Genomic DNA, 26,535 nt, shown 5'->3' with positions numbered 1-26,535 from the left:
TATTTCGTTTGGTTATATTTAAATATAGAGAATTCGGATACTCAAAGAAATGTGAATCATTGAATCCCCTCCCAATTGTCTTCTGCTGAAATATGAAATTTTTTCTTGGATTTGATTGTGATCATTTGTAAAATCTGTATATAAATCTGTATTTGAACTATTTTGTTCCACAAAAATCGAATTAATGAACATGTTTTATTTAGGGAAAATAGATAACAAAAATAATTAAATAATATAAATAGTTTATATATTGGAAAATTAAAGAAAAACCAAGTTTTATATATGATTTTTCTTTCCTATAATTTTTTATTTAATTTTTAAATAATTTTGTATCCAACAACCTTATGGGTTTGTAACTTTGTGGAGTGCTTTTGAGAATAAAAAATGAATGAAGATAGAATAAATATTATATTTAAATAGGATAGAAAAATTTAGAGAGTTTATTATTTACTTAAATTTAGAGAGTTTATTATTTAGCTAAAGAATAGAGAGTTGATTAAGAATACATCACTAACTATTCAAATAAGAATCTTGCTACGCAAAAGAAAGAAGAGTGAAACCCAATAAAACATGGGTTTAATCCCATGGCTGAAGCAATGACCTCCAATTATTAATAATCCTTGTTAATACAAATATGTATTAGAAAAAAGGACATTCCCCAATAATTCCACCTGCCCAAACACAAGAAATTGGGCGACCACGTGATCTTCAATTGCAGTACTGATCCCACCATTATATTTTCAGCTTAATTACATTTTGGATCTACTCGATCGGGCCCACAACCCCCATCTATATATATACTCCTGAATCCACCATTCATATATCTTATATCACCACCACCTCTTCCATCCTTAATTTACTGTAAAACTGTACTCCTCTTATTTATATATATAACGCCCTCCAATGAGACTCCCGGTCTTTTCTTGGCTTTTCTTGATGGCCATTTACTCACTTTTCTTGATGACCATTTCTGTCTTTGGGGTGGTGTCTAGCCCATGTTTCCGCAATGAGCAGTCCTTGTTGCTGCAATTGAAGAACAATCTTACGTTTAATTCTACTATGTCCACTAAACTTGTTAAGTGGAATCAAAGTGCTGATTGTTGCTCTTGGGAAGGCGTAACCTGCAACGAGGGCCGTGTTATTGGTCTCGACCTGACCAACGAATCCATCTCGGGTGGACTCGACAATTCAAGCAGCCTTTTCAGCCTTCAGCATCTCGAGAGCCTGAGTTTGGCTTATAACGACTTCAACTATTCTCATGAGATTCCATCAGAGTTTGACAAGCTTGCGAATTTGAGTTATTTGAATCTCTCATTTGCTTACTTTACAGGGCAGATTCCTATTGCGATTTCGCGCTTGACAAGGTTGGTTACTCTTGATTTATCTTTCAATGACCTTCATCTTGAGAATCCAAATTTTAAAGTGTTGATTCAAAACCTTTCGGAGCTTATGGAACTTAATCTTGATGGTGTACTTATATCAGCTCCAGGTAATGAGTGGTGTCGGGCATTATCATCTTCGCTCCCAAATCTGAGAGTGTTGAGCTTGTCATACTGCAATCTTTCAGGCCCGATTGATTCCTCCTTGCGGAATCTTCATTCCCTCTCAATTATTCGTTTGAATGATAACGACTTTTCTGCTCCAGTTCCAGAATTTTTTGCAGATTTCAAAAATTTGACTTCCTTGAAAGTCAGTTATTCTGGGTTTGATGGAAAATTTCCGGAAAAAATCTTCCAAATTCCAACGCTACTAACTCTTGATTTGTCAAGTAACTTTCTCCTTGAAGGTTCTTTGCCAGAATTTCCTCCAAATGGATCTCTTCAAACCATGAATCTTTACAGAACAGGTTTTTCTGGGACATTACCATCTTCTATCGGTAACCTTAAAATGTTGTCAACAGTAGGTCTTGGGAGTTGCAATTTCATTGGATCAATTCCAGACTCAATGGCGAGCCTCACGCAATTGAAGTATTTGGATATCTCAAACAACAAATTCAGTGGATCAATTCCAAATTTCAGCATGTGCAAGAATCTGACTACTGTAAGGCTTTATAATAATTATCTGTCAAGTGAAATTATTTCCACTCAGTGGGAAAAACTTTTGAATCTTGAGAGTTTGTTGTTGGGTGACAATTTACTGAATGGGAATATTCCAGATTCTCCATTTTCACTTACATCATTGCTAATGTTAGATCTTTCCTATAATCAATTTTCTGGTCAACTCAAAGAATTTTCCAACGCTTCTTCCTTCTTGGAATACCTTTATTTGGATAACAACCATTTGGAAGGGCCAATACCCATGTCTATCTTTGAACTCCATGGTCTTCGATATCTCTCGCTTGGTTCAAACAAATTTAATAACTCCCTGAACCTTAGTGTGATTCAGCAGTTAAAAAATCTTTCATACCTTGATCTTTCTCACACCAGCTTGTTATCTGAATATAATGATTTTAACTTTTCGTTATCCTCTGTTCCCCTTGACAAATTAATTCTCGCTTCCTGCAAGTTGAAAAAAATTCCTGATTTCTTGAGAAACCAATCCTATTTATTTTATCTAGACCTTTCACACAACCAGATCTTTGGAGAGATGCCCAACTGGATCTGGAAACTTCCTAATCTTTCTTACTTAGATCTCTCTTACAATTTTCTAGTGACTTTGGAAGGACCTATCCTCAATGTTTCTCTTTTTAGCCTACATCTTCGCTCCAATCAACTCCAAGGGCAGCTCCCAAATATCCCGCATGTTGAATACTTGGATTTCTCAGAGAATAGTTTGGATCCCTCCATTCTAGCTAACATCAGTTGGTCCCTTCCTTCCGTTAGATCCATTTTTCTTTCAAGTAATAAATTGAATGGGAGCATCCCTGGATCAATATGCAATGCTACATATTTTGAAGGTCTAGATTTGTCTAATAATTTCTTCAGTGGCACAATTCCCCAGTGCTTGATTGAGATGAGTGGTTCACTTAATGTGATAAATCTAAGGAAAAACAACCTCATTGGCATAATTCCCGATGCATTTCCAGATAATTGTGGTTTACAAACTTTATCTCTCAATAAAAACCAACTAGAAGGAGGGTTACCAAAATCTTTGGCCAATTGCATTGGGTTGGAGGTCTTGGACATTGGGAACAACCACATCGAGGGTACGTTCCCAATTTACTTGAAGAACACATCCTGGTTGAGCGTTCTTGTTTTGCGATCTAACAAATTTTACGGATCCATTACTCATCTAGAACTTAATGTCACTTGGCCATGGCTTCAAATTGTAGACATAGCTTCAAATAATTTTACTGGTAACCTTCCAATAATACTTCTTTTGTCTTGGACATCAATGATGGATCGTGGGCATGGGGTGGGCGTGGGGAGTAATTACCTTGCATATATCGGTAATTTTTCTTATCAAGATACGGTAACAATTATTAGCAAGGGTTTAGAGATGGAGCTGGTGAAGATTCCAACTATCCTCACCACCCTTGACTTCTCTTGTAACTACTTTGATGGTCCTATACCTGAAGAAATTGGAGAACTCACACTGTTACATACTCTCAACCTGTCGCATAATGCTTTCACAAGCGAAATTCCACCATCTTTGGGAAAATTGAGTCATCTTGAGTCACTAGACCTATCAAACAACGAGCTTTCTGGTGAGATTCCCGTGCAACTCGCCAATGGTTTGATTTTTCTGTCAGTCCTTAACCTTTCGTTCAACCAATTGGTGGGATAGATTCCATTGATCAAGCAATTTAATACATTTTCGGCAACTTCCTTCGAAGGAAATGAAAGATTATGTGGTTTGCCTTTGAAATCACAATGCACATATGAGGATCCACGATTGCCACCTCCAACATATGAAGAAAGTCATAGGAGTATGATTGAGTGGAATTACATAAGTGCTGAACTGGGATTTATTTTTGGCTTTGGAATTGTAATTGCCCCCCTTATGTTTTGGAGGAGGTGGAGGATATGATACTATAAACATGTTGATGACATTCTGTTTAGGATCTTCCCTCAACTGTGTCTTAGAAAAGAACATCATCAAAGACAGGCATTCAGAAATCAAGAGCCGAGGCATTAGTTATGGTTATGAGGCGCAACACCTCCAGGTTTGTCATGACAAACTCTTGCTTATTTTTTAAAATCAAAATGAAAAATTAATTTAAAATGTAACTTCACATAGCACCTTAAATGAGGAATGCCCACATTTCCAAGCATCTTATTTGCGGAAATGCATGTGGGCTTTCCTAGGAATCTAGGATGCCTTGAATCAAATGGACCTCTTATGTATGGGCCATTTCTTTTCAACTCTATGGGCCTCGAGACTATTCACAATTCATTATGTATCTTTAATTAGTAATTAGTAATTAGTTGCAGACTTGCAGTGACTCGGATCAATGCAGGTAGGGGGAAATGTTGTTGCAGATTCATTGAAGTTTGTACAATTAATGTTTTGAATGCAAACTTTATGAATCTTCTAATCCCTTCTATGCATGTGATTCTACTTTCGTAGAGTATTGTTTGAACTTCTCTTTAGCTTAAAAATTCACAAAAAATTAAAAGTGCAATTATATTCTCTTGTGCTACAGTGGCTTTGAAGCCAAATGAATGATATAAGTTAGAAATGTTTTGTCACTTAATAAATCTGCAGTACCAATGTTTTAGACCTCCTGTTGCAGAAGTCATTTTTCTGCAGGAGCAAGGCTTTGTAAGAGAATCTGTAAGGCTAGATGTTAGAGTTTTCAACTTCTATAAGGATGAAGACAAACTTCCCCCAAGTGCTAGTGTGTGAAATTTGTCCAAACACATCTAATTAAATAGTTTTTTTTTTTTTTTCCTCTTAGATGATATTGGAAGTGGTCTTGGATAACATTATAATGTGTTTGAGTAGAGATTCACGCTTCATTTTGCAATTATTCAGTCTGGTTTTTTTTAAAGAACTTTTGGTTGATAATGACTTACACCACTGTACTCCTCACTTGCAGAGATATGTTGCTTCAAGTTTACTCTGAAAGGTGTTTGCTGAAGTCCATAAGATCTCTCTGATGGGGTTAAATAATTCACAGTACTTTTGTTATATTGTTAATAAAGATAATTATCAGTGTACCTTTCCATATATAGACATGTTACTTGTACCTCTTTGAATTCTAATTATTTTTCCTATTTTAGTGTTGTTTGTGCCTGATCAAAAGCATGTCAGACTGACATGTCGATGTAACAGTTATTAATAAAAAAATAAAATTGATGTGAAAATAAAATTTTTAACTTCTGATATAACAAATGACGCAGAAGAAGATGCTTCATGATTTGTGGAGGCTTTGTAGTGAAGATAGTAATAAAATTTAAATAAAGTGAAAAATTATAAACCGTAAATAGAAAAGAATGAAAGCAGATTGAATCAGAGGTGAATTGTTACGTTTTTGTCTAAAGCTTGTTTAGTGATTGAGGAGATGGTCATAAAGCAGAGTAAAATAAAAGTGAAGAATATCATTTAAAGGTAAATAGCTTCAAATTATCACTCAGTGGAGAATGGAGAGGGAGACAAAGAATTGACTTTGACTATCCTTTAGCCTTTTTATGAAATTTATCAAATTTTTTTCCCCAAGGGCCAAAATATAAGAAAAAAAATACTAGCTTATTTTTTTTTTTTATTAAGAATAATTTTTCCCCACGGCTGTGGGTCACCATTTTTTCATTTTCTTATTTTTTATTTTTATTAAGAATATTTTTGTTATTAGAAGACAATGACAATTTTTTATAATTTGAGAGGAATTATTTTAGGAAACATTAACAATGGGCTAGTTGTTTGAGACGAACATATGACTCAAAAAAATTTTAGTTCGACCTAAGGGTTTACAAGCGGTTGCGGTTAGCGGTTATTGGTTAAAACCGTTAACCGCAACCGCGTAAGGCGGTTATTGAATTTTAATAACCGCAACCGCTCCGCTTAGGCGTTTAGCGGTTATTTTATAACTAGCGGTTAATGGTTATTCAAGCCGATAACCGGCAGTTTTATAACTATTTTTTTTATATGAGCTTTTGTAGATATTTTGGGCCTTCATTGTGCCTATTTTTTGAGCTTATTTTAAATAGTTTTGGATCAAATCAAAGTGTTCTAAAAAACAATGAATATGTAAAACTATAGCCTTAACTCGTATTTAAAATGACACCAAAACGGCGTTGTTTTTAATGTTATATGTTTAATATAATATATATTTATATTATTATATATAAGCATAAGCGGTTAACACTTATTAACCACTTTTTCATACTCTTAAAATGGCTAACCGTTCCGCTTTGCGGTTAACAGTTATAAGCGGTTTCGACACCCTTGGCTCAGCCTACAATTAGACATTGGGTATTACAGGGGATCCATTCGTTGGGTTTTCAAGACACTTTGATGGTCTTTGGCAGAAAACGACACCAACAAAGCCCGTACGTATATATGGTGTATTGTATTTGATGTAGGCTGAGGGCAACGCGTTTTCTTGTCGTGGGGAAGTCTTCGTCACAAGCTGCTTTTTAAAGGCTTGATGAAAAGCAACTTCTCTTTTCTTGGACACAAATAGAGTAATTTATAGACTTTTTATTTTTATTTTTATTTTTTGTTCTTTGTTGGGTGCTTATAATTAAACAAGTAGAGGGGCATAATCAATTACCTCAAAGACAAAGACCATAAAGCACGTTACGGGTTTTTCTTGACCTTTTCCTTTTCATTGAGGTCAATCTCATTGGCTGGGTCAGTCAATATATTATACTCGTCTTTCTACTTTTCTTTTTCTTTTTCTTTTTCTTTTTTTATTTAATGAGACAAAATGAAATTCAGACGAGGAGGAGCTCAGAGAGTCTAGTTTGAGGAGAGGGAAGTGATCATAATGCTCTCAAAATGTTGGTGGATTGGAGTTGTTTGCCAATAATTTTTTAGAAGAGAAACCAAAAGACAAAAGAAAATAAAACAGATTTCTCAATCTGCTAATATGTCTCTCAAGAGATCAGAGACACTCTGATGATTAACTCAATACAGTGCTTAAGAGGAAGAACAATGGAATGTGGAGATAAAGAGACGGACCGAGACCCATTTAATTCTTGTTATATAGTTAGTTTTTTGAGTGGATCTTTTAATTTAAATGGGCTTTAAACTTGAGCCCTAAGCTAATTTATTATCCCAACGAATTGTATTAAGACAAATACCACATGTTCACTCTTAAGTGAAAACCGATGAAATACTAAAAAATGAACATAAATTTTTTCTAAATCAGTCTGGAGAAGATATTCTTCAACTCATTTAAAATAGTGTTAAATGTGTATAAACATTTAAAAGGTTAGTCTAAATTAGTAAACTGTAATTAATAATTTTAAAAATTTAATGTATATTTTAAATATTTGTAAATACTTGACACTATTTTAAATGAGCTAGATAATATTTCATTCAGACTTTTACTGTTCATATTAAAAAAAAAAAAAAAAAAAGTAGGTGTAATATTTGATGATAATTTATGGTACCAGAGGGCAAAAAGTAGGAGAAAATGGAATCCGGCGCGTCTCGTGGGAGTTGCAATGATAGACATGCTTCACGCGTGCACCTCAACAGAAGCTCTCTAGTCTCTACGAATATTAAGGAAACAAGGCACACAAACTCAACTTTCGCTTTTGCTCTTTCATCCAACCCCACACCAACTGCAAATTACCTTACTACCATCTCCCAAATCAAATGAAAAAAAATAAATTGACAAAGACAATAAGATGCTTTTAACCGTCTTCTGTCTTTAGCTTTTTCGAAATGTTGGTATTATATTTAATATTTTAATAATTTTTATGCATATTTAAACTTTTTTGTTTTTTTTTTTAAATAAGACTTAACAAGTAAAATATTTAATAAAAATGTGAAGTTAAACTTTCTCGTAATGCTAAAAATTATATTTTATTCTTACAATTACTATACAATGTTTGAGTATCAATTCCAATCAGTCCGAGTTTGTTAAGGTTGCCGCATTAGCATTGCTGGATAATTATAAAATAAAAATATAGTTTCTAATATTACTTAAAACTTTTTCTTAATAAGTGAGTCGGAAGACATAAAATATTAATGTGAAGTGAATTGTAGAGATAAAGTTTGAGTTCAAATTGCTTTAATATTATGTTAAATGATCAATTATTTGAAAATTTTAAGTTAAAAATAACAATTTAATTATTTAATTAATATTCTAATTGAATGAACATGAAGCATGTTACGGGAATATTACACGGTCCAAATAAGATCTAATGCTTTGACAATACATGGACGTATTACAATCACATTGTTCTCACAAGAAAAAAAAACACACATATATATAAGGAATAGCAATGTCCCTTCAATGAACAAAAAGATAAAAGAATAAAAAAAAAAAAAAAAAAGGGAGGGGGGATACAATAAAATACCAAATAAATACCTAATATTCTTCCTTATCTTCTCGCTCGTATCATAACGCACCGTTTCAAAATGTCTAATGAGATACAGTGTGGTATAATAAATGTGAGGAGTGAGAAGATTAAGTTGAACTTAATTTTGCTTTACTCCTAACTTCTTATCTTAATTTAATACATTATTGAACGACAGCTCGTTATCTGTTCACACATATACATCAACATTTTTACAAAAAACATTTAATTATTTGTTCACACCAGCATGCTTCATCACCATATACATTAAACAAATACAACTTGTAAATCGCAAATACTTTCAACCCACAAAAGTTTATGCCGTTTAACATCAATATGACTTGGTATTTGGACGTTATCGTGACCATTAAACCAACCCTCAATTTTTTAAGGGAGAAAAGCAAAATCATTTTTAGTCCTTTAGTTTTTTCGTGTACTTTTAATTTAATTTTTAGCTTTTCAATTTTGAATTTATTTCTTTTTTTTTAAAAAAAAAAAATGACGGCTAATTGTGTTATGTGGCACTTGCACTTATAATTAACACATGATATGTCGTCCTCAAGTGGTAGTTTAATTGGCTGGGGCCACGCCTAATAAAACGAAAATTATTAGTTCGAATCTCTCTTCCCTCTTGTGCATACATATAAAAAATAAAAAAAAACACATAATATGTCAAACAAAAATTACGTTGTATTAATTAATAGGTGTCATACTGTTAATTAATTGGACACCAGTAAATAAGGAAACTATTTAAATCAAGAAAAATCTAAGAATGTAACTGCCAAAATTGAAAACTCAAAAATTAAATTGAAATTCCAAGAAAATTTATGGAATTTTTCCATTTTTTTTTTAAAATAAACTTTGCATTAAACTCAGCACGTTCCTAATCCTAACCTAAACAAAGAACAAAACAAAGCATAATTAGAGTAGTGGGGCCCAAATTCGTCAATTTCACGAGAAAAAGACACCAAACACAAAACAACGTTTGCCTCGTTACAAATCTTCTTACGACGATCGGCGACTATTTGAATTTCAAACTCGGCGTCCTAAACGTGTCCCCACCCGGTAAGTCAGCCACGCTCCTCAACGCGCCAACCCAATTTCACGACGACAATTATTATGTCCTTTTTCTTTTTGTCTTAAGCATTCCCACGCTCCCTAATTTCCCCGCATGACTTTTCAAACTTTCACCGAACCATGCGTTGCCGCGTGGAGTACACTCGTGTTTGAGTTCGCGTGCCTTAAAAGCCTTCGCCTCCTTTTACTCATTTCTCAAACTCCAGTCTCTAACTTTTTATCTCTCCAAGCTCTTTCTTTCTATTTCGCTTGCACTCGCCGGAGATCTGAAACTTGTGAAGCAGATCTTGGACTGGAAGTTAGACAGAGATGTCATCACCTGCGACGTCGTATTGGTGTTACAGATGCACGCGCTTCGTTCATATGTGGTCGGAGGATAATCTCACCTGCCCGTACTGCGACGGTGGGTTCATCGAGGAGATCGAGAACGCTCCTTCCTCGGAAAATCCCAACCGGCGATTCGCTACGTCCGCCATGTACTTATTCGGATCCAACGGTCAAGATTCAGACAGAGCCCCTAGTCCAGTCTCCCGCCGGAGCCGCCGGAGATCCGGCAACCGTTCGCCGTTCAACCCGGTCATAGTCCTCCGTGGCGGTGCGGCGGAATCTGCCGCTGAAGGTGATGGAGAGAGGAACAGCTTCGAGTTGTACTACGATGATGGGGCAGGGTCGGGACTTCGGCCGCTTCCGGCGAGCATGTCGGAGTTTCTGATGGGCTCGGGATTTGACCGGTTGTTGGAGCAGCTCGCCCAGATCGAAGTAACGGGGTTGGGGCGGCCCGAGAACCCGCCGGCATCGAAAGCCGCGATAGAGTCCCTGCCGACAATCGAAATCGGCGGCAGCCACGTCAGATCGGAGTCCCACTGCGCGGTTTGTAAGGAAGCGTTCGAACTGGGATCGGAGGCTCGCGAAATGCCGTGCAAGCACATATACCACACAGACTGTATCCTTCCCTGGCTTTCGCTCCGAAACTCTTGCCCGGTATGCCGGCACGAGCTGCCGAGCGAGCGAAACGAGGCGGAGATTTCGGAGGACGAGACCGTGGGGCTGACCATATGGAGGCTACCGGGAGGTGGGTTCGCGGTGGGGAGGTTTTCCGGTGGGAGAAGAGCGGCGGCGGAGAGAGAGCTACCGGTCGTTTACACCGAAATGGATGGTGGGTTCGGGGCGGGTGGGGCTCCGAGACGGGTTTCGTGGGCTTCGAGGACTAGAGGGAGAGAGAGTGGTGGTTTTCGGAGGGCTTTCCGTAGTATGTTTTCGTTCTTGAGGTTTGGGTCGAATTCTTCTGGGTCTGAATCTGGGTCTTTGAGCAGAAGTCAGAGCAATTCGGGTTCTGTGTTGGGTAGGCACGCTCGGAGGCGGAACAGAGCTTGGGTTTTGGAGGATCAGAGTGGGAATAATGGAAGATGGTGATTGATTTTTGTTTTTGGGTACAAATTGATGACAAATTTTGAATTCCTTTTGGTTTCTTTGATATCTTTGTTAAATGGGAACTATATTTAGAAGTCAGAAGTCGTTTTTGCTGTAAATAGCATTGAATTTAGCAAGATTTTCGATTTTGTTCTTTACCGATGGTAGCTTTCAAGATCAAAAGAACAATTCTTTTGGAAGTTTTCCATGAAATGGAGGCTGAGCACAGAGAGAATGGGCCAGTTTCGTTTATTATAAAGCAGAAAAGTCAGTTTTGCTGGCCTGAAAATAGAAGGTGTATTGGCAAGTTACCAGCTTGAAGGCCATATTGGAAGCATTCTTTAGTTCTTTGTTCTAAATTGTTGTAAACTTTAGCTTCAGTTTCATGTAAAATTCTTTTCCTTGGCGATCAATCTATTAAACTGCTGTCTGGTCTCTCTCTATTTGTCTCAATCTCTGTGTTGTTCGAACCGCTGCTAATGGCAGTTGAATTAATATTCAGATGGTCGGAATGATGGCAGATTTGTGAGTGATTTAGCTCATTCAAGTGATTTATTGTGGCTGAAGAATTCAAATTTTCCATGACCAATTATGGGTCAAACGTACATGCTACAGATTTTGATTGCAACACATATTTTATCTGCAGCTACTGGCTCATAAAGTCTACAATCTGCATAGGCCTGTTGGATCTGCCTTTCGGCAAAATGATGCAATGACCAAAATAGTGGCATTTGGCCCTAAAGCAAAGCACTTTGCCATGTGCTTTGGCTTTTAGCGGGGGCTTCTTTGCCTTTTCAGCCCATGAAATTCACTAGTGGCATTGGAACATGGGAAGCTCAATCAACTTTTCTTGTTTTTTTGTCATATTCAATAAGGAAAAACAAAAAACAGGCTAGAAGGGGAGAGTCTTTTTTCATGAGAGAATGGAGGAGGTCGAGCAACTCAAGTGCTTGTAAGCATATCGTGTAGGAAATGATTGTGTTTATCTTGCTTTTGGACTATAAGGAAGAATTATAGCTCCCTTCCTCTTATTCATGCTATCATATTTACTTTCTCTAATTGCCATCATTTTTATAATACCTCTTGATGGGTTGTTATCTACTGTCTTTTTCATCCGGTGCCCACTGCATATTCAAATCTTCGTCTTCGATCTCTCTTCGGGACACAATAAAGACGTCTAGCAGTTTATCTCGGAATCTGTCTTTAAAGTCATTGATCTTATATATATATTGGGTCATGGAAGGAGGACATCGCAATTTTAATAATAAATTGGACAAAGCATTGTAAAAATTAAAACATTGAAAGTAAGATTACAGAAATAGTGGGAATTAAATGAGGTTATATGTAGTTAACCTTTTTAATTGTGTTCTTGTAAACATAACAAACGGCCCCATACTCTTATTCATTGCGTTGACAGATCAACTAAAAGCACAATCTGCCGCTGAAAGGGCCGCCAGCAATTATGTCTGCGGGCACGGGGTATACAAAATGAGAGTTGATGAATCTGGCCAACCAGAGACGGAGAAAGAGAAGGAGAAAGGTTGACACATTCAACTCTTGGGGTCAACCTGCTATTTTCTTATCCTTAATTCACATGCCAATGCTTTTGGTTCTCTTTTTAGGGAAATTTTTACTACAATTTTTTTTTTTTTTAATAAAATCACATGATAATATTTTAATGATAAATAAATCAAGTAATAAAATTTAATAGGAAAATTTAATTTTTTATGCTCGGTTTGTTTTGATGTAAAAAGTTAACAATGAAAGAAAACAACATGCAACTTTCGGTGAATACCACAACAAATTTTGGCAACCTTCAACGACCAGCGGGAGAGCTTTAGCGACCGGTAGAGGATTCTGGCAAACCCTGACTATAGCAAAAAAAGAACTGCGAGAGAGTGGGTACAAGAAGGAGAAGGTCAAACTTAAAAAATGGTCTATGATTTTTTTTAAAAAAATTGAAATCATTTTATGAAAATTAAATAAGGTTTTTTGGTAAACTCAAATGTTTTCGGTTTGATCATGATTTTGGTCATATTAAACACCGAAAAATAAGGAAAAATATTTTTACATCGAACCAAACGAAGCCTTAGTGAAATCAATTTGCAAAAAAATTGTAATCAAAGGTATAATCTCTAAAACACCAGGCTAAAAAAGTCATATTCCCTGTGCCCCATTTGGTCATCACCAAAATATTATAGTAGGTAGCTCTTATTAGCACTAAATTATTGGAGTGCAACGACAGCGTTTATATCACTAAATTCAGCATCCATCCAGTTCCGCAAAAGCAGGTAGCTAGCGTTTACAGCTGTTGGCAGTGCCAGCTGGGTCTGCGCCAACTTTCAGTGACGTCTCCGATGGTTAAACATGGAGAAATCGAATCATCTTTTCAAAGTTGAAAGCCTTGTTGGAATGGGGCCTCTGCCGACCAACGCAATTGTCACCGGGTTTGTGCCGGCGACCAATTTGCCAACAACCTCAGACTGAACCTCAACTTGTTCGCTTTCGGCTTTGTTTTTAAAGGAAATTGACTCGTTCTCGTTGATTACTTCTTCTTTAGCCATACAAAACTGTTGGTAGTATTTCATAGTCAATTGGTTCGAAAATATTTTTCTTCACCGGTGACCCTTAACTTGTTCCCACAATTTTTTTTACTTTTAAGGTGCGAGTAAAATTAATTGTAGTAATGGAAAATCAATAACATCATTTAACATTCAAGAGATGTATGAAGAATTAGTTGGTCGGGCCAACAAACTTACAATGGAGAAGAAAACGAATACAATTGATGGATGATGACGGAAAAACATTTTGATGCGTAAGTCAATATTTGATTAGAAAACAATAGTAGAAAACTCTTTTACGATGGTAGAGAATGGATGTTTTGATACTACTCGATAGCTCGTTTAGTTTACATCATGGGATCTCTTTCCTCTGCATGAGTCCTGTCAGGTGTTTCTTACTATTGAGCAATGTTTTGATTGAGCATGGTATTTGGTTACTAACCTTAATGAATCACATCTTACGTCGTATCTTGTCTTTCGGTGCGTTACGATTATGCAAATTCATGGTGTCAAATTAAATGTCACATGCTACTATTGCAGGAAGGTAAGTTATGGCGTGTATATTAAAGTGTGGTGTTGTCTGATATTCTACGAAGAATATAAGAAGTGATTGAAGTGACACAACGTGGCTGGATGACGCTCATTCTTAAACTCATTATATATTGAGTTGTTGAGCTCTATAAAGACCTGATTAAGTCTAACTTGCTTGTAGGGTTACTTGTGAGTTACACCTTATTAGAACTATCTCAAGCATTGGGAGCCCACTTTAAGAGATTATTCTTGAGTACGCCAATGTCTAATCCATCAGTATAAAATATATATTTAAAAATTCCTAAAAATCAAGTTCATATTACAAGTTCACAAACTTGCTTGCACGCTAAGATTTTCCGTGTCATTGATCTTCTTTATGGAAATGGGGAGCATTTTTCAACATTATATATGTATTGTAGTCTTAAGAGTAGGCTGTGTTTCTTAATATGTTTAGTAAGATATTTTTATTTTTTTATTTGAAAAAATATATATATTTTTTTAAGAGAAATTCATTCCGATTTCATTCATGAATAATCAAGAGCATAAAAGCTCTTACAATCATAGAACATAAAACTCTAAAATTCATAATCGAAGCTAAAAGATTACACGTCATAGAGGTAAAAAACATACAAATCTTACATTGAAATCCTATGACGTCTATATCCGTTAACCCATGCCTAATCTTCAGCTTATAAAACAGATCTGTCCGGTGTAGAATCAATCCAGGATATAGGTAGCTATTCTCCAGGCATGAGCAAAAACACCATACCAAAACAAGTCATTTTCGACCCGAAAGGCCAGAAAATTATTCACGTCCTATGCCCAAACTTCAGGACAATAAACAAGCAAGAAAAAACAAGGAAAAAAGCATTTTAATGTGATATAAATATGTAAATTATTTTTGTATTTTTAAGAGTGTTTTGTGTTTGAGTTGTATTTTTGTTTTGAGAAGAAAAGAAAAAAAAAATATTAACAAAAAGATGTGTATTTTTTTTTTTTTTTTATAAGAAAAAATAAGAGAGAATATTGGATGTTTATGAGTAGATAATGTTGGCATATATAATTGATTTTCCTAAAATATCCTCAGGGGACCAAGGTATCTGTTTGTTACGTTGGATGCCAAATATACGCGGGCCCGGAGGCTATACCTACTCGGTAACAACAAGAATCAGATTTTTTTTTTAAAAAATAATTATTATTATTATAATACGATAAAATTTCATTAATTTAGTTTGCAAATATTTTATATTGATAAAATACTACTTTGCATGTGCTATATAATGTCGTGGCAGCGGTTGGATTAATAGCAAGGCCACGTGGCACTCCGTCTAGAGCCTCCCAAAAAATTATAGATTACAGAAAATTAGGAAAACATTCAATAAATAAATAAATAAATAAAGTAAATCCAAACAAATTATTGAAACGGTTGGGACAGCGAGAGCGCTATCGGCAACAACAGCAAACGTAGGAGCAGAAGAAACACACATTGTACCTTCGATCTCTCCCATTCGTTTTCCAACAACGCGATCTGTAAGTGTTACCTTTCTCCTGCATTTCCACTCTGTTTGGTTTCCTAGAAAATTGCCGGAAAATTGGAAAAGAAAACCAGGGTTTCTGATTTTACTGGTACCAATACATTGCGGCATTTTGAGTTTTCGTTTTATCTTCTCCTCCTAAGAGTCTCAGCAATACGTCAAGTTTTGCTTACATTTTTTTGGGGGGAATTTGTGCCCTGGTGTGAGTGTTCGTTGAGTGAAATTAGGATAATGACAATGTGGGTTCTGTGAAGTAGAAAATGCTGTCTTCATGCGTGTTTCTGGTTGTAGAGCAACTCAACAAATTAGATTCTTGTTGGGGTTTTTGATTGGATCATTCTATGAGAGTATGAGCAATTTTTGTTTTTTTGTTTTTTTGTTTTTTTTTGGGTTTAATTTTGATCGCTGAATTTCGTGTTGTTACTTGCATGATTATAGTTCCTTTATGTATTAGGATAGTGTAAACTTGCTGATTCCCAACCCAGTTCTATATGGATCGCAATTAGGAAAGTGTTTCATTAAAGACGAGCACCTCAGGAGCATGAAAGAAATTGGTCTCCTTTTAGTCAATTTCAGTGCTCCCATTCGTGGGTTATTTAGATAATGTCGTTGTTACTTTGTAGATGCTTTGTTTTATAATTGCGGCGGGATTCAGTACTAAAATCATATTCTTTGCGGGATCAGCACTCTGGGAGCCATGCTTCAGTACAGTAGTGCATTGGTGCTCAGAAGGCAATGTTTTACTTACCCGGGAGTACAGAGTACTGCTTCAGTACTCTGGGAACAATGTTATCTCCTCTCACATAACAGTTGAGCTTTAGGGACTTGTATGCTCTTTTTAATTACTTGGTCAATGGTCTGATGAATCATCCTCTTGCTATTAGACCTATTCCACCATGCACTATATGTTTGGTTATGAGCGTTTTTTTTCGTTTTGGATCCCTTTGGTGCATCTGGGTCATTATTAATGATGCTTCCACCAACTGATTGGTGGTCTCCGTGCTTTGCATCTGATTTGCATCTCTATAAATGTACTGCGTGAACCTATAAGACCATGTTACATTTTTTTTTAGGCATGAGTTGCAGATAGAAATATTGGAACCGACAAGTATGAAGTCTCCCACATTAGATTTCACAACATAATAGATTAAAAATAATCAAGTGTATTTTGACCATCCAATATCTTCATCAGATGGGTGGGTATGCTTTCGATTTTTAAATCAAGAATCTTGCAGAGATACATCTTACCCATGTAGGCATATCTTGTGGGTGCTGGTATGTTATCAATATGCTGTACTGGTATAGTTTAAAGAGTTTGAGAGCTGGTGCTTGGGTTTGAGGCTCAGATCCTGGTTTACAGATATTTCTTTGTCAATGTATATCTGATGTGGAAATCTGGAGATATCTGCTGTTATCTGAGACAAGTTATTTGCCCGTACTCATCTCATGATGAGTAGAAACGACTTCCCTTTTAGGTTCAACAGCTACATATACTGCAAATATCTTTTGAACATTATGCATGGCCGGAATATCAATATTCTCTTTTGATTGTGCTGATGCTTGAATTTGCAACATAAAGTTCTTCTCTGCTTTCACTCTCTGATTTATGACATGTGAACGAAAATTCACTTGAAAAATGATTCTATGACAAGTCAATTACTACTTGCTATGTATTACTACGTTTTTACATTGTTGATGTGTTTGAGTTGAGCAACTGATCAATACGATTGCTGATTTGCCATGTTCTATGCTTGAGTGCCACTCAACATTTTGCTGGTAATTTGGACAGGTGACTTGACAGCACCTGTGTAGAAGTAACATCACTGGTCTGATTTTCTTCCAGTATATTTTTGGGAAGATTGTGAGAGATACTAATAACTCGCATGAAGTTTAATATATATAAACTAAAGTCAAACACTTGCTACTGGCATCTATGGAAAATCTGATGTATGCAGTGATTTTGTATCTAGCAAGTAATTTAGTTGATCCAGTTAAGATTCAGAATGTAAGATTGTGTTTAATCTGTGTAAAGAAGTAGAATTAAACTGTTTCTACTTCTTGCAATTCTATTCTCTTACTGGAATATGTTTGCAGGATCATTGTGTATCCTATTCATGTATTGATTTGGTGTTTTGAAGTCTGAACTTACTTTTATAGACTTGTTACTGTACTTGACAAGTGAGGTTGTGTAGATTTAGCTAACTGTTAGAACTTACTGATCCTTTTTATTTGGTTTAGAACTCAAGTCAATAATGTGCTAAATCCTGACTCTCTGGGGTGGGCTGTACTTAAATTTAGCTTGTGTTAGTATTACATAGGACTTGCTATATTTAAGCATAATCTCATAGTATCCTTTATATTTTGAAGGAAGAGGAACTTGGAACCATGAGTTTTGTTTTTCGAGGGAGTAGAGCAGATCTTGAAAGTGGATTTCCAGGATATATTCCTGAACCACCTGCAGTGGTATGTCCACACGTTACTAGGATGCGTCTGCACTTTTCACTTACTTTTTTATCTGTCTCTCAATTAGATTATATCTTCAGAATTTGCTATTTTAAGATTGTCACCATGCTGATTTCGCTTTTTCCTATCAGCGTATTCATACAACTCGGCCAGTTAATACTAATTCACTTGCTTTTCTTGTCACAGGTAATGTATTCGACTCATGTCTTTTTCTGTTCCATTACTTGATGTTTTATAAGTGCATATGCTAATCCATATCTTTACCTCTTTGTTCAACAGTTATTTTGCTTTTCATGATTCTGAATTCTCATCAGATGTCACCAAACTTTTTGGTATGTTCTCATTAAGTATTTCACATGGGCATGTACTTGTACTTCTGGTAAGTGATTCCAAGGCATAAAACATACACATCAATTAAAGCTGGTAACCCTGTTTATTCATGCATGCAGCTCTGGGTAGTTGTGGGTGTCTTTTTGATGGCCACAAGCCTTAGGATGTATGCAACTTGTCAACAACTTCAAGCACAGGCACGGGCTCATGCTGCAGCAGCAAGTGGCTTGCTTGCTCATACTGAACTGCGACTGCACATGCCACCATCAATGGCGTTGGCAACAAGAGGACGATTACAAGGACTGAGACTCCAGCTTGCACTTCTTGACCGTGAGTTTGATGACCTAGGTATTGTCCTTTTTGTTGAAATGTACCTTTTGGATTTGTATGATGGGGTCACCTCTTGTAAGTTGGTGGTGCATATGCAGATGCCCATATCAAGGCCCATAGAATTCCTACCTGTGATTTATCTGTGGATGAAATTATTTGTTCATTCTGGTGCAGATTATGATACTCTCAGGGCATTGGACTCTGATAATACTTCCACCACTCCTTCAATGAGCGAGGAACAGATAAATGCTTTACCTGTTCACAAGTATAGGGTTGCTGGCTCAAAGAAGTAAGTTAGAAAGATGTGTGGATGAGAATATGTTGCGTCTTTAAATGATATTATAACCTCTTTTCAGTCTGCAGTGATCAGTATATGGATGGCTCATAGATTATGATAACATCAATCCAGTATTGAACTTACCCTCAGTATTATCACCTGATAGAAAGTTACTAACTGTTCATTACAACAGTCATATTTACGGTGAAGAACGGAATGAACTTCTGACCCCATTAAGTAAGGGAGGAAAGGGCAGTAAACTTGTAACTCTGGATAAATAGTTTGATTTGTTTAATTACTAAAATTGCTATTAATTTAATTTGTTTAATGAGTATGATTGCTGACAAAGAAGATCCTTAGAAAGTCTTCTCTTTTATTTGCATCTCGTATATTGGAATTTGACTAACCTGGATGAGAGAGGAATCCATTTTTTCAGAAATGCTTAGGAACTATTTTTATGTCTAAAATGCTGTATTCCATATGAACTGCTGGTTTTTGCGAAAAGTATATATAAATTTGTGCATCTCTCCATTGCACCATGACAATGGTTTGAAATGATGTTTTTTCTATTGATAGTGGCAGCTCATCCCCGCAACAGGAGTCATCTTCTTCAGGCCCAGCTGAGGTTTTAGTTACTTATTTTTTGCGAGTTTGATTGAATAGTGAATAAGAATAAAGCCTGTGATAATTGAAGCTCATTAGAACGGCAATGATGCCCCTGGGGGAAAAAGAAACAACTTGCAATTGAAAGCTTGTTTGTTTTGGAAGGTTATAGTCCTTTCCAGTTATAGTAATTACAGCATCTGCCTGTAATTAAACTGGTAGGAAAACTTTCCAGCTCTGCCAAATGAGCTTGTGGAATTCAGTGCTCCGTCATCATCATTATATATACTCTTTTGTGCATTCTCTTAAGTTTCTAGTTTTCTGTTCTGCAAGCAGACTAAGCAAGACTGTAGAAAGGCAGACGGGAGCATAAAGGGCCCAGAAGATGAACTGACATGCAGCATTTGCTTGGAGCAAGTTAATAAGGGGGAGCTTGTTCGTAGCTTGCCATGTTTGCATCAGGTTCTTCCACTGCCCATGTTGAATCCAATATACAAGATATTGCAAATGATTTTATTCCTAAAATTCATTAAATATTTCTTCTTGGCTTTTTTTGGGGGAGTTGGGATAGATGCAGCTTCTTTAATCCTTAATCTTGTTACTAAAATCTTTGTTACTTCATCGTACTTTTTTTTTTCTCATATTTCCAAAATTTAGCGATGTGGGTTTCTTGTTTTCTTGGCAGTTTCATGCCAATTGCATTGATCCATGGCTGCGGCAACAAGGCACATGCCCTGTTTGTAAATTCAGGGCAGGATCCGGATGGCAGGATAGCAGGGAGAGTGAATCAGATGGCTCAGACATCGTTTAATGACTTTTGTTAAGTAATCCATCTGTAAATGCATTACATATTTGTGTATAATCTTCTGGATTGGCCTTTTCCTTATTTGGGCATCTATTTTTTACCCAAAATAACAAAGGTTACCAAGCTCCTCTGCCATTTACTACTTCTTTAATTGTTTTAGCATTCTTAGCTCAAAGTTATGAAACTGCACATTTTTACTATAAGTAATGTTAGAAATTACATTTTTTTTATCTTACAATTATCTAACGATGCTGATATGGTAGTATTAACCATCCTTCCAATTAGTTATTGTTTAAAAATAAATAAAAAATTTAAAAGTTGCTTGAAACTAGGACATTAATATTATGAGATAGTGAAATAAAAATATTGTTTATAACATTTCTATCAATGTTAACCACACCTATATGTTTTTTACACTTGCATGACGGGCGGGATATGTATGTTGTCACGTTATTTATAATTTTATGAAATAGAGAGGATTCTAATTCGATTGTAATAGGGGGCTTTCTTTGTTATTTGTTTATTGCATATTTCAGAAACTAATAGTTATTTACAAAAGAAATCAAAGTTAATGCCGAATAGCAACTGTGCAGTGTCAATCGCCCGGAATCTTTGAAAATCGTTTGTGACGTGGAGCAAGAATGCTCCCAAGTTGTCGACTTAACTACACAAAGGAATTAAGATAAGACTAAGACAGCTTAAGGGGCGACACGTACGGCCTTTTGTTTCTTAATTACGTTTTAGAGTTAACCTTAGCTATTGCCCTCTAATTGCGTCATTGTCGACATTATTAATTAATTTTCATGATAAGTGATAAATAGGATCCTTGCTTTCGTCCTTAATTATTTTCTTCTATAATCTCAATATCTGTTTGGTCCGAATTGTCTTCTATATGTTAATCGGAATCTATTAGAGGCCAGCTTATGAGTCACTGGCTCATAGGTCCGGCCACAGAGAGAGCAAAAACAAAGAGATGTGACAATTTCAATGGTAAAATCGTTCTAGTTATCTACAATGGTACATAATAATAAATAATTAATATTAGGCCTTATTTTAGAGCTGAGTTGGGTTTGGGAAAGAGAGAAGTAAACACAAAGGACCTTGTTGGGTGTAGCAATGAGTTGAAGCTTTTTAGGGAAGGCGAATCACATAGAATATCGAGAAGGTTAGGTTGTTATCGGGAGTAGTAATCCCCTTTAGTTGTTTTCTCTTCTAGCTTGTGTGATTGTTCAAAGTTGTTATTCGGGTTTAGATATTTTGCGTTTAAGAGCATCCATATTAAGCTCTCTATATTTGATTTGAGAAATGATTTATTTTCTCCCATTATTCTACTTTTAAAAATTATTATTAAATATGTGAGGCCCACGTGTGGAGGATGAGAGAAAGACCATGGGAGGATGAATATATATAGTACCTCTCATTTGGTTTTTCTCTTAAATTTGAACAAAAACACCATTTAACAATTCTCTTGAGCCAATGTTAAATATAACTGGTCATAATTCTTCTCCAAATGTAAAGAGCCAACAAAGTAAAAGATACCTCTTTTTTTTTTTTCTTTTTTAATATTATTTCCTTCAGGATTTGGCTTACATGCTGTTATTAAAATAACAGCATGTATGCTATAGTTTAATCAACGGTTAAGATTGAATTTCTCAAAAAAAAATTTCATTTTCTCTCTCCTATTAAATACTTCTAAAAATAAGTCAACTTTAAAATTAAATCTTGACCGTTGATTCAACTACATCATGTAAGCCGGATCCTTTCCTTCATTGGCAACATTACGATTAGTTAATTGGTTCATTACGTTTGCCCAAACAGTTAGTTAATTATGTTCATTATGCAGCATTAATTTTGTAGCCGCAATTACGAATGAATTGAATTCTCATCACTTTTAGGATGTAGCATTAATTCTATAGCATTAACGCATGAATTAAATTGAATTGAATGTTGTACAATTGAACGCCCGCCATTACTCTTGAATTTCCAAAACATCTTTCTTTTTCAAAAAAAAATTTTGAAAAAAATTTCAGTCTCATTGAAAAAAGATCACGAGCTTGAATTTCCAAAACATCTTTATTTTTCAATTTTTTTTTTTGAAAAAATTTCAGTCTCATTGAAGAAAGATTACGAGCATAATGCTCTTACATTGTAGAGCAAAAAGTTCTGAAAAATCATAGCTAAAGCTATGAGGCTAGGAGGTTATAAATCATAGATGCTTACATAAAAATCAAACATTTAAAACTTATCTATGACATCAATATCCGTTAACCTATGACTGTTTTTCAGTTGTAACACCAGATTTGTTCCAAACAGACTCAACCCAATGCATAGGTAGCTCATCTTCCTCGCTCTAAAAACAAATCACATCCACAACCCAAAGGTCTAGATAATCTTTATTCAAACAAAAATATAGACAACAAAAAACAGAGAAAACCTAGTCCCAACAGAAAAATAGCCATAAAAGCACATATCTGCTCTTGGAAGACTAGATCTACTCCTCATCGACCCATTTTGGTCGGAAAACTACATCATTTTCCTCGTAGATCGCTCACGAGAGCAAATCTAAAGATAAAACTATTATTCAAACAAACAAGACAAGCAACACAGCTAGCAAATCAGCAGCGACCGGAGTGGAGGGGATGATGGGCACTGGCCAGCATTGACACGTGGTAGAGCGGATGGAGGAGAAGGGAGGCGCAGCACCTTGGGGGGCGGGCGGTAGCAGCCAGAGTTGCTGATTTTTGGCCGAAAAACACCTACAAAAACAAAGAAAACCAAAAAAAAAAAAAAAACGCAGAAGGGGAGGGGGATACTAACTAATTGAGCATTAAAGTTAGTGTTATCAATAAAAAATAATATTTAGTTAAAGTAGATAAATATTTAAAAATTTTAATATTTAAAAGTTTTGAAAAGTCGTTAGCTAAAGCAGGAAAAGTAAATTTTTAGAATTACATTTAAAGAAAGTTTGAAGAGCTCAATCTTAACCCTCTAAAGCATCTTGGATGACTTAGTTATTTTGTCTTTTTAACTAAAATGGCTAGTCATTACACTAAAAACCTACTCTTCTCCATTCAATTATGCAAACAAAATCCTTTCATACATTGGTGAAACAGTGTCACACTATTCACCAATGCATAAACTTTAAATTAGTTTCTCTTTCGTAAGAGAAACTAATTTAAAGAAAGAGAGGAAGAATTCTTCCTCTCTTTCTTTAAGATTTTTCTCATTCACCTTTTATTTCTCTCTTCAACAAGAACACCCATTTCTCTCATTTCTTTCTTTCTGTCCACATATGACCGTTTGAAAAAAAAAAAAAAAAAATATGACCCTTCAGCCCAACAATTAAGATATTTGACATACCAAACTTCTTCAAAAGTTTTAATAAAAAAAACAGCTAACCTTCATTTGAAATATTCTTTTTTTAAAAAAAAAAAAAAAGAAAGAAAAAAAAAAAGGCATTTACTTGAGGGAAAAATTGCTTAAATTTTGGTTTGAAAATAAGAAAGAAAATGAAATTTTGTAAATACTTGTGTGTGTATATATATATATATATATATGTCCTGTAATTAATATCAAACAGAACATGAGAAAGATAGAGAGAGCTTGGTTTCAGAAAGAGAAGTTGAGAATTGGGCAAGTTTAAAAGAGGAAAGATGAAAGAAAAAGAAAAGAGATGAGAGAATTATAAATGACGTAATACATAATGAACCACACATTAAATTAAACAATTGAGAAACAAAAGTTCAATTCGAGGTGAACCGCCACCGAGTTCTCCCGAGTTCTCGGGTACTTATATTGCTTCACGCAAGCTCGCACGCAAACTTCATTGAAGCCAGCCATTGCCACTCTTCATTTTAATTATTAATTATTAATTAATGCAGTACACAAGTTTTATATATTGATTAGAGAGTTAATCAAGTAAGAGGAGTGTGTAGTACAATTCTACAATATCCTGCAAAGTCAAAACTGTACTACAAAAAGACATAGCCATTGAAGGCTTAGATCGAGGAAGTTTTATTTACACAGCTTTTCTTATATTATAACGAACATTACACCTAACTTAACCGTATGAGAGAGATTTTCGACCATATCCATCAATGGCTTCCATCTCCTCCATCAAAACCCTAAAGTCAACCTCTTTCTTTCTCTCTCTCCTACTCCTCCAGCTGTCTCTGATCAACGGCCATGGAGGACACGACAGCAGCGATACAGGCGATGTAAGTTTGCACTCGAAGCACCTGATTCTGGTGAAAGTATGGTGTTTGATAATTCTCCTGGTGAGCACTTTTTCAGCCGGAGTCTCCCCTTACTTCTACCGATGGAACGAGAGCTTTCTGCTTCTGGGCACGCAATTTGCCGGCGGGGTTTTCTTGGGAACCTCTATGATGCATTTCTTGAGCGATTCTGCCGAAGGTTTTGGTGACCTGACGACTAAAACATACCCTTTTGCTTTCATGCTGGCGTCATCGGGTTATCTTCTGACAATGCTTGGGGATTGCGTGGTGACTTTTGTTACAAGCCGTGGCGGAAGATCGGAAGCTAGAGTTCTGGTTGTGGAAGAAGGAAGCACGCCGGAAGAACAACCTAAAGAGGTGCATGTGGGTCACAACGACACGTCGTTACTGAGGACAACGTCGTTTGGAGACACCTTACTACTCATCCTCGCCCTTTGTTTTCATTCCATTTTCGAGGGTATTGCCGTGGGAGTTGCAGGTAAAATGATAAGAGTTTTTATATGAATATCTATTCCTTAGTTAGTCTTCTCAATATTCAACGAACCATCCATCTTGCACTACTTTGGGTTCTAATTCATATGTCATGGAAAAATTACCAGCTAGTTAGTTTTTGTAGTTAAAGTATATATCTTTCATATGCCAACATCCGACTAGGGGTGAAAATTCATGTTCGTGTATCGATCGGCTGATTCAGGTCATGTTGATGTATGAATATATGAATATAAGAATATATATATATCATAACCTAATCCATACAATTAAATGGCAATTAAATGGGTCAGACCCTTCAACCTTAACCAATTAATTAATTCAATTGCATATAGGATTTGTGTGTATGTGTGTGAACCTAATATATGCTACTTTTGTACCGTGTTAAGTATCTTTCATATCCAAGCATCTGACTAGCTAGGGTGAACATTTATGTTCGTGTATTGATCGGCTGATTCAGGTCATGTCAATGTATGCATATAAGAGTACTATATAGGTCAATTATAGCCTAATCCATACAATTAAATGAGCTATATTTTTCAACCCTAACCCATCAATTTCATGTATGGTTTGTGTTGAGTTTGCTAGTCGTGTAAAAAATTGTCAGCTTTTATATATGTGTGTGTGTGTGTACACCCTAATCTGCTAATTTTGTACGTATAAATTCATAAGTCGTGTAAAAAATTACTAACCCAATATCAGGCCATGTAATTGCATTACAAATAAACAAATCAAGTTGTGTTTAGCTGGTTTCTTCCTATTCTATAATTGAGTTTGGATGAGTATAGTGTTTTCGTTTAGCAATCTTAACAACATCCCTCTCCCAAAAATGAAATTTCAGATAATGAAGGTGATGCATGGAGGAATCTGTGGACAATATCGTTGCACAAACTCTTCGCAGCCATTGCAATGGGAATAGCACTGCTGAGGATGCTACCAAAGAGGCCATTTCTGATAACTGCAGCTTATTCTTTTGCCTTCGCTGTATCCAGCCCCATTGGAGTAGGAATAGGCATAGCTATTGATGCCACGACTCAAGGAGCAGCAGCTGATTGGGTTTATGCTATCTCAATGGGCATTGCTTGTGGGGTTTTCATCTATGTCGCCATCAACCATCTTATAGCCAAGGGCTTCAAACCGCACTCTGAGTGTTATTTTGACACTCCCTTCTTCAAATTTCTTGCTGTGCTTCTTGGAGTGGGTGTTATAGCGGTTGTGATGATCTGGGACTAGATTGGGTTAATTTTGTTGGTGACGATGTATAATTTATGATGTTTTGTGTAATTTTCTATGGTCTATTGGCTGCCATTTACCTGTGTGCACTCAGTCCAAGTCTGAGAAAGTATGATTTCCTTTGTGTTATTGTCCGGTGTTCAATATATATATATATATATGTTGGTTCTAAGTTCTAACGCATTATTAATAAGATGTTGTTTTCTACTTTCTCAGTTTGAACAACTTAAAAATAGCATTAA

At 35.8% G+C, this 26,535-nt stretch overlaps 4 protein-coding genes across 4 annotated transcripts; all 4 read left to right on the top strand.

Annotated features, from left to right (window-relative positions):
• Positions 1-936: 936 nt before the first annotated feature.
• Positions 937-4,788, top strand: LOC132163075 (receptor-like protein 33). Its single transcript, XM_059573272.1, has 3 exons — positions 937-3,673; positions 4,002-4,105; positions 4,693-4,788. The coding sequence occupies exons 1-3, from the start codon at positions 937-939 to the stop codon at positions 4,786-4,788; spliced, it is 2,937 nt and encodes a 978-aa protein (XP_059429255.1).
• Positions 4,789-9,691: 4,903 nt separating this feature from the next.
• On the top strand, positions 9,692-11,354 carry LOC132163649 (E3 ubiquitin-protein ligase RDUF1). Its single transcript, XM_059574018.1, has one exon. It carries the CDS (start codon positions 9,801-9,803, stop codon positions 10,902-10,904), a length of 1,104 nt encoding a protein of 367 aa, XP_059430001.1. The 5' UTR covers positions 9,692-9,800; the 3' UTR covers positions 10,905-11,354.
• Positions 11,355-15,402: 4,048 nt separating this feature from the next.
• Positions 15,403-20,464, top strand: LOC132163871 (E3 ubiquitin-protein ligase SDIR1-like). Its single transcript, XM_059574251.1, has 9 exons — positions 15,403-15,523; positions 17,896-17,991; positions 18,123-18,177; positions 18,271-18,323; positions 18,441-18,669; positions 18,826-18,940; positions 19,505-19,553; positions 19,868-19,993; positions 20,217-20,464. The coding sequence occupies exons 2-9, from the start codon at positions 17,914-17,916 to the stop codon at positions 20,340-20,342; spliced, it is 831 nt and encodes a 276-aa protein (XP_059430234.1). The 5' UTR covers positions 15,403-15,523; positions 17,896-17,913; the 3' UTR covers positions 20,343-20,464.
• A 3,969-nt stretch (positions 20,465-24,433) lies between these two features.
• Positions 24,434-26,322, top strand: LOC132164685 (zinc transporter 2). The gene is made up of 2 exons (XM_059575230.1): positions 24,434-25,049; positions 25,902-26,322. Exons 1-2 carry the CDS (start codon positions 24,434-24,436, stop codon positions 26,291-26,293), a joined length of 1,008 nt encoding a protein of 335 aa, XP_059431213.1. The 3' UTR covers positions 26,294-26,322.
• Positions 26,323-26,535: the final 213 nt, after the last annotated feature.

This window comes from Corylus avellana, chromosome ca10 (assembly GCF_901000735.1).
Source record: "Corylus avellana chromosome ca10, CavTom2PMs-1.0".
NCBI classification, from domain to species: Eukaryota; Viridiplantae; Streptophyta; class Magnoliopsida; order Fagales; family Betulaceae; genus Corylus; species Corylus avellana.
The sequence above is the reverse complement of the archived record's forward strand: the minus strand, read 5'-3'. Positions and strand labels throughout refer to the sequence as shown.